This window comes from Poecilia latipinna, unplaced genomic scaffold, assembly GCF_001443285.1.
Source record: "Poecilia latipinna isolate Pla-1442-1.1 unplaced genomic scaffold, P_latipinna-1.0 Scaffold130, whole genome shotgun sequence".
Classification (NCBI taxonomy): domain Eukaryota; kingdom Metazoa; phylum Chordata; class Actinopteri; order Cyprinodontiformes; family Poeciliidae; genus Poecilia; species Poecilia latipinna.
Window position 1 is genome coordinate 132841 of NW_015112746.1, and position 7967 is coordinate 140807.

At 36.2% G+C, this 7967-nt stretch overlaps 1 protein-coding gene across 1 annotated transcript in view; it reads left to right on the plus strand.

Moving 5' to 3' along the window:
* The window catches only part of LOC106945148 (CUB and sushi domain-containing protein 3), a 305581-nt gene that overhangs the window by 128820 nt on the left and 168794 nt on the right, over positions 1 to 7967 (plus strand). Inside the window, exon 5 of the mRNA XM_015028609.1 lies at positions 2870 to 2947. Within this exon, the coding sequence (XP_014884095.1) occupies positions 2870 to 2947 (78 nt within the window). The remainder of the gene's footprint in view (positions 1 to 2869; positions 2948 to 7967) is intronic.

Below are 7967 nucleotides of genomic sequence, written 5' to 3' on the forward strand. Positions count from 1 at the left end.
AAAAAAAAAAAAAACTTAGGCCATTATTGTAGGGAGTTGATAACTTCCTACAACTAGCACTTAATTGTGGTTTGAACACCCTACTAAATTTATAAATGTACAAACATTGAAATGTATGTATTTTTTCCCCTTTACCCCTAAAGTATATAGCAAATCATGCTAGACTAGTTAACCTATTTCTCCAGTTAAGATAATGGTTTGGAATTTGCATAGCTGCCCTATGTTATATGTTAAAACACATGTAGTTGGATAATATTAGAGTTCTCAGAGTGCTGTGAAAACATTATTTCTGAATTTTTATATGTAAATGCACCAAAAACTAATTTTAATTTCAGACAAATATGCTTTAACGCGTATTTATACAAAGTGTCACTATGTCGTGACAGTATAAGACAGAAAATCTGTGAAAAGACTGTCTTCCTCCCTCTTGCTACTGTTGCAGTCTGAAGAAATGCATGATCTGAACTGAAAACAACCAATCAGAGACCTGCCTCCTGGTTCTAGTGGGTTGTTTATAGTTAGCACTGGGGAAAGCGGTGGAGCTTAATATTTTCAGGTTTTTTTTGTCTCTTACCATACTGTCACGACACAGTGAGAAATTCAACAGATATGTAAAAAGACATTTTTTTATAAAAGTTACACACTGCAGCGTCAAATAAAGGAAAAGTTATAATTATTTTTATTCAGGAAAAGAATTGGGAATCAACCTTGCACTGTGTAAAAATAGAATTAGCCTCATTTAAATCGGTGCACTAACAGTGGTTGACACTGAAGCTGATTTAAGTTTGACTTGGCACATCCAAGCCTGATTAAAACCTGATGCAATACATCTTAAATAGGATCTGTCTGACAACACAAAACAGGCTTAAAGACTTCAAACAGAAATGCATCATGCCCTGATAAAAGTAAATTCAGAAACAGCTGAAAAAGTCAATGACATCTGTCAGCTTGGAAAGGGTAACAACGCTATTTCTAAGGCTCCAGGAAACCACAGTGAGAATCATAAATGGACAGAAAAAAAAAAAAGAGAGCTGAGGCGAAGCTTCCCAGGAGTGACTGGTCCCCAAACCTTTTCCAGGAGTGCACCGACAACTCATTAAGAACCCAGAACAACATCTGAAGCACTGCAGGCCCCTCTTGCCTCGGTTAAGGTCAGTCTTCATGACTCGACAATAAGAAAGAGACTGGGCAAAAAATGGCAGCCGTTGAATAGTTCCAAGCTAAAAACCACAGCTGAGCAAAAAGAAACACCAGTGACTTGTCTCCCACTGTGACAAAAACACCTCAACAATTCCTAATAAAATATTCTGAGGACTAACAAAGTGCAACTCTGTTGAACATCATGTTACATAGCTTACAGATATGAAAAGGCTGATCTATTCCTGTCCTATGCATCTGCTTTCAAAAAAACGTGTGCGCTTTTCCAGCATTTATTCATAAACTAGTGTAAAAATAGGAATGTTTTGTACACCTTTGGTAGACAAAGTGTCATTCACTTTGATTCCCAAACATGAAACACGTTTTGCTAAACAAGGTGCCTCATTCAACCATCGTACACAGGTGACTGACTGCTCGCAAAATCGTGTGGGCCACGGGGAGAGCTGCTTCCTCGATGCTGCAGAGAGAATGTGTGGAGAAAACCATGAACTGTCTTTCACATGCCATTAAATTTAAACTACATAAATATACGATGGGAAATGTTTGTAGTTTGAAAATCGAGACTTCTTAGACAAGATTGTGTGCTGAATTTGGAACTTTCTATGCTACATTATGACATTATTGACTGAACAATTAAATACCAACTCGCATGTCAATGTGTTGGCACTAATATTAGCATTTTTATTCTATGTTGTTCTTCACATGTATAAAATGCAAACAGAGTGATGTATGTGCATAAATGTTGCCACTGTTTGATATTGGAATAATCTTTTCTTTTTTTTTTTTTGCTATTTGCGATTATTTGATGGAATCGTTGAAATCGGTGTCCGTCAGTCAGCCTTTCGGACAATCATCAGTAATTTGTGAATGCGTTTGTAGACGAGACGTATCCTTTTTATATAACAGTCAGAAATTATTTGTTTCTTATTTATTTTATATATTGTTGACAGTAGGACAAAAAAAAAATACTTCAAAAGGAAATCTAATTAAGACTATCCTGGAGTGTTTTGTTTTTTTCCTCATTAGTGCTCTAATTCAGATATAGCTCTCACCCACTCACGCTGTCATCTATAGCCTGTCTTTGCAGCCACACTTGCTAAGCTATATTAATCTACAGGTTCAGTGCCGTATGTTAATGTGGCTCATAATGAAATGATGATACCAGAGCTCACGCTGACAGGGATTTACTCCCCATCAGTTTGCCTCCTCTTGTCTTTGATTTGCTCCATCCAGCCATCTATTTCCTAACGTTTCATTATCTGAATGCTTTGATTACAGAGCTGCATTGTGAGTTATTTTGATTAAAGCTGCAATTTCCCTTCTCAGCTTTTGTTAAGAATCTGATGGAGCTTCCAGCAGAACATCCCAAGTGTTTCATTTAAGAGTGACAGAGAGAGAGAGGGAGTGAGAGAGAGAAATATTAACATGATTAAAAATCCTGAATGACACTACTTATAAGATTCTGTTTTTCATCTGTGCTTCCATTTTTCTCTCCTTTCTCCTCTCTGTCCGTCTGTTTCCACCATTTGATTTTTTTTTTGTTGCCGTTTGTTTTTGCTTTGCTCTTTTCTCTCGCAGCATTGCAACAGAGAGAGGAACGAGCCATTTCATTTTAATCCTTTCATTAGGTCAGATATATTCTTTCTGTTTTTATCAACTCTGTTATCTGATTTTTTCTTCTCTTTTTTCTGTATTCTGTTCTCCTCTGCAGTGAAGCGATCAGTAGATTTTAAGTCGAGGGGCGTAAAATTATTCCCCGGCAAAGACTCCAGCAACAAGTTTTCAATATGTGAGTTCAATTCTCAGTGTCCCTTTGCTTAATGAAATAACATGTAATGGCTTAAACTGTTGGTTTGTTTTTAGCTTTTTTTCCCCCTTCTTTTCTCTCTTCTAAAGGCCTATTGTCATATTCAACACGTTTGTGCTTTGACTCAAAAATATATATTTTAATGCCTTATATTTGACCATTTTCTCAGTTTAAAGAAACACTAAACATGTGGAAGTGATGTTGCACAGATGTGTTGAGAATAGCAATGCCTTTGCTGAAAGCTACTTTTGCATTCCTGTTGACTGTTGTGTTTTTTCCATGGTTTGACTTTTTGTGTGTCTGTTAAGGTCACAGTGTCTTGCCTCTTCTTTGTTTGCTTTGATATATTTAATCACAGCCTTGCTCTGATAAGCTTAATCATGGTTTGTTCTGGCTTGCTTCAGGCTAGATGCAAATCATCTGCTGTAACACTGTTTATGGCCCAACCTGGGCCCCTTTCTCTAACCTTTTCCTATATACGTACATGTCCTTCTTTATTTCTTTTTTTGTTGTACTGATGCATCTTTAGGCTCAGGTTATTAGGGTCAGCAAAGCAATTACTGAGTTGTACAATCTAACGCTAGGCTGGGATTATCATTTGGAATATATAGCTTTTTTATGTGTCTTATGTTTTCTTTACCTTGAAAACTAGCTAAAGTGAATGTTACATAAAGTAAGATGCAGCACTTCTTTCATATTTAGCATACGCACAAGCGTCGTCGCAAAACAATGAGTCATTTTAGAAACTAGGGTCCAACAACCTTTAGATATCTCTCCCCTAACTAGCCCCTAACTACCCGACTTCATTTAATTTATCTATTTGTTTTAATAATAATAATTTTTGCTTTGAAGTAGATTCTAAATTAAGCAGCGATTGATCATTTAAGTATGCATAATAAACTTGATTGGCCACGTCTGACCCACGTATCAGAAACACACAAGAGAAAACCCAATACTTGTCATTGATTGCAAAAAATAATACTGTGAATGTGACCTTAGATGCATTTAGAACTACTGTGGATACACCGGTAAATATATCCAGAGGATAACAAACAATAATACTACTACAGTATACAAGTAAATTAATAATAATTGCATAAATAAAATCAGGATTTATGTGGTTAATCCTGATTATGTAGTTAATCCCTATTTTAGCTGTATTAGTTAAAATAGTCATTGTCAATCTCAGTGGGATTAGTGAGATTGCTGCAAATAATTAACATTTCTTAACTAAAAGTTTGACTGTTGTTTTTTTTTTGTAAGTTTCTTGTTAAGACATTTTACATTTTTTTACATCCTTACGAGGGGTTACATTATCTTTAAGATATGTAATGGCGTTACTTAAGATATTCTAATAAGAAAAGGAAACGTGAATATTGTCTTAAAGTGCTCATGTTCTTTCAGCACTCTGACATGGGAAGGACCTCCTGTATGATCAATCTATGTAGAATTCAACATTTATATTACAATTCAACTACGGTTTTCAGCTAACCCATAAATAAAGTCACTTATGTTACACTATTATTTTCTACCTCACTTCTTCTCTGCCTGTTTTCCCATAAATACACGGATTCACACTGTTTTACAAAGCTGACCGTTTTAGCTCTTAGAGATATTCAGGATAACATTTCCCTGCTTTTATGTTCTACTTTGTTTCACAAATGGCACACCGGCGCCTCGTGATACTCATCACACGTAACATCTCTGTGCTGCGGCTGTAGTGGACTCGTAAATGCATCCTCGCATTTTCTGGAGAGATCATTGGAACGTTATAGTTCCTCAACAGCCCAGTAAATTTGTTTTACTGGGCAAAAAAACAACTGGTAAATGGTGTTTTTGCTCAGAGAATCTCTTCATTGAAAATGTGTGCTGTTTAGAAATCTTACATGTCTCTGTTGCCAGTAGTGTGTGTGTAGTTTCTTTTCCAGATTATACCACCGCTATAACTGGAACACCTCAAATCAAACAGTCCCTGCAATGAGCTTTTATTTTGGAAAATCTGCATTAGTCTACTGTTATTTCTGGTTACCTTAGCCTTGTTACTCACACACCAACGGTGAAGTTTAACATTCACGTTGAGTGTTTAGAACCAGAAAAACAGCATGATTCTGAGTTTTTAAAGCTTCTTCCTGCTCACCAGTAAATCACATAATTCCATGCCAGATATTTATTGCAGTTAGCAAGTGAATGTTTGCCAAGTTATAACATTATGAGTCATAATGTCAGGTCTTCAAACAGAGGTGAGGATGTCCTTGCATGTGTTTGCTTTGCATGCTTTGTAATTAATTACATTTTAACACTTTGCTTTGGTTGTTTGGTTTTGCGATTTGTATTCTGTGTGTCCATTCAATTCAATACTGGACACAATGCCTTGAAAAACTCTTATTACCTATTGTCTCATTTTGTTTCGCTTGATCCAAAACCCTCAGTGTTTTTTTTTTTTTTTTTTACTGAGATGATTGTGATAAACCAACACAAAGAATGTAAAGCGTGCTATCTGAAAACATGACTTTTAACCTAGAGACATAGTGGCGCTATGTCTCTACCAGCCAGACTCATCTAAAGACTGACATTTTTGCCCATTCGTCTTTGAAAAACAAGTTTAAGCTCAGCCAATTTGTATGTATGTAGAGCTTATGAACCTAAACTTTCAAGTGTTTCCACAAGTTCTCAAAAGGACTTTGAGTGAGCCTTTCTCACACCTAGATATGCCTGACACTTAATAATTTAATTTGTATGTCTGCATGAGGGACACTGTGGTGCTGGACGGTGAATCTTGACTACTGTCCCAGACACGCTTCCTCTAACAGGGTTGTCCTCTGCTGCCTTCCTATCACTGCAGAAGTACAGCAGAGTCGACCTATACAATATTCTACTTTTTAAGTTGTACCTGTACCTGTATGGGTGATGTGACAGTAGCTCTCCAGGGAGGTTTTGGCTGTATAGTCATTGAAAAGTTTGAACTCACTCCTTTGTGTTGGTTTCATTACATAAAATGTCTTTAAATGCATCGATATTTGTACGTTATGTGACAAAATATGCAGAAGTTGCAGGGTTATGAGTTATTTTGCAAGCACTTTATAAGTTGATGAAAACGTACAGCACAGAAAACAAAAAAAGAGAGACATTTTTGATTTATCAAATTTCATGCCATGTTGCAGAATGACAGTTGAGCTCTATCTCTCCAAATGTGCGCGCTAATTCGTCTGGCTTGGATTGGTTTAGAAGATAATTTGCTCTGCTCTAAAAGGTTTAACTCTTCACTGAAGCACAGAGCCTCTCCATCAACAAATACGCATTTAAGGACGGCTTTTTAAAGTCTGCCATTGTAAATGTGCATGGGTGTGGGTTAGGATTTGTGTGTTTTGCTCTTGATTGTGTGCTAGTACTGTAACCAGTCCCTCTGTTGTCATGTTAATAGTCCAGATGGTCAAATTAGCCGCTCCAACAAAGCAACAAACTATCTACTCTAACAAATCCAAACACAAACACACATACACTCTCCAACCACCTGCTGGGTTCGTTGATATGGACTAAACATGTACTTGCGCGTTAGCCAGAAAGCCCAGACAGCGTGGGTGTGAAGGTGTTCGTGTGAAAGCAGAAATGACCGGGATTATTGCTCCGGCCTGTGTTTGTTGCACCTAATTGAGCTTGCTGGCATCTGATTTCTTGTCAAGGATGAGACAAAACTGTAGTTTGCCAGTTTTTTGGAGGGTTTTCAAGTCACAAAAAAAAAACTGCACAAAAAAGAGTATATATATATATATATATATATATATATATATATATAAAATACATTAGGCTTTTAATTAAAACTGGTCACAATCTTGGAATTCAGCTGTCATTTTAAAAAAAAGGTAATTTTAGATTTTTAATCAAAAAGAGTTTTATTACAAGATTGATTAGCAGCTGAAATTCTTCTTTCTTTAGAAAGAAAGATCTTAGATCATTTCATTAACTTGTTTGTACAGGCATTACTAAACACATGAAAAAATGTGTGACAATTGCATAAATTAGATGAAATGGAAAACAAATCAAAGTGTTAAAAGTGTGAGAAAAATAAAAATAGTGACTCACTTGTGGTCCTGTCGGGTGAATCTCCAGCAAAGGAGCTGAAGCTAGAGCATCACTGGGCCTTTCAACAAGAGAATGATCCGAAGCATATCTCAAAGTCCAGAAAAAGTTGGTTCCAGACAAACTTCTGGAAGAATTACAGTGCAGAATTTGAGGCCGTAGCTCATAATAAGATGGCTATGATTCCTCAGGAGGTGTGCCAGAAGCTGGGGCCCTGCTTTGCATAATGTTTGCAACTGGTTATTTTTTGTTTGACTTGGGGGAAAAAACAACAACAACAAAAAAAAAAAAACACTTGCAGTTTTAGTTGTGCCAAGGTTTTTAAATGTGTTTCTGGTTTGATGTGTTTAATAATTTGTTGCTACTTTGTAATTTATAAACTGCAGTGTGGGATAAATAATATTACAATATAAACCTAAAACCGATATACAGAAATCAAAGGTCAGTGAGAACCAGAAATGAGCTATTTTTTTCTTGATTTTTAAAAAAATCAAGCTCATACTTAAACATGATCTGGGTAAAATGAAGTATTTTTTTTTTTTTTTTGTCTTCTACATCTTGGATGTGTAAATGACATTCTTACAGTCAAGATGAGCTCTAGTGTTTCTGGTATAATCAAACGTTTGGACTGCTGTAATATCACTGTCTGCCTAACTAACCATCCTATCCTCCATCTATCTCCTATTCTAATCTGCTTCCTGCTGCTTCCAAAGTGAATAAGTGATGAGGCAGGCAGGTTTCCAAAACTAAAAGCAAGGAGCTGGAAATTCACCCAGGAAGACCAGCGCTGAATGCAATTAAATGACAAAAGCAGATGGTTTTAGAATATTGCCAGGGTGCACTGAGGCAGTTCAGTGCTCTAGTTTTTTTTTTTTTTTTTTCTCCAAATATTTATTTATAACAACAGTTGAATATGGATATTGTT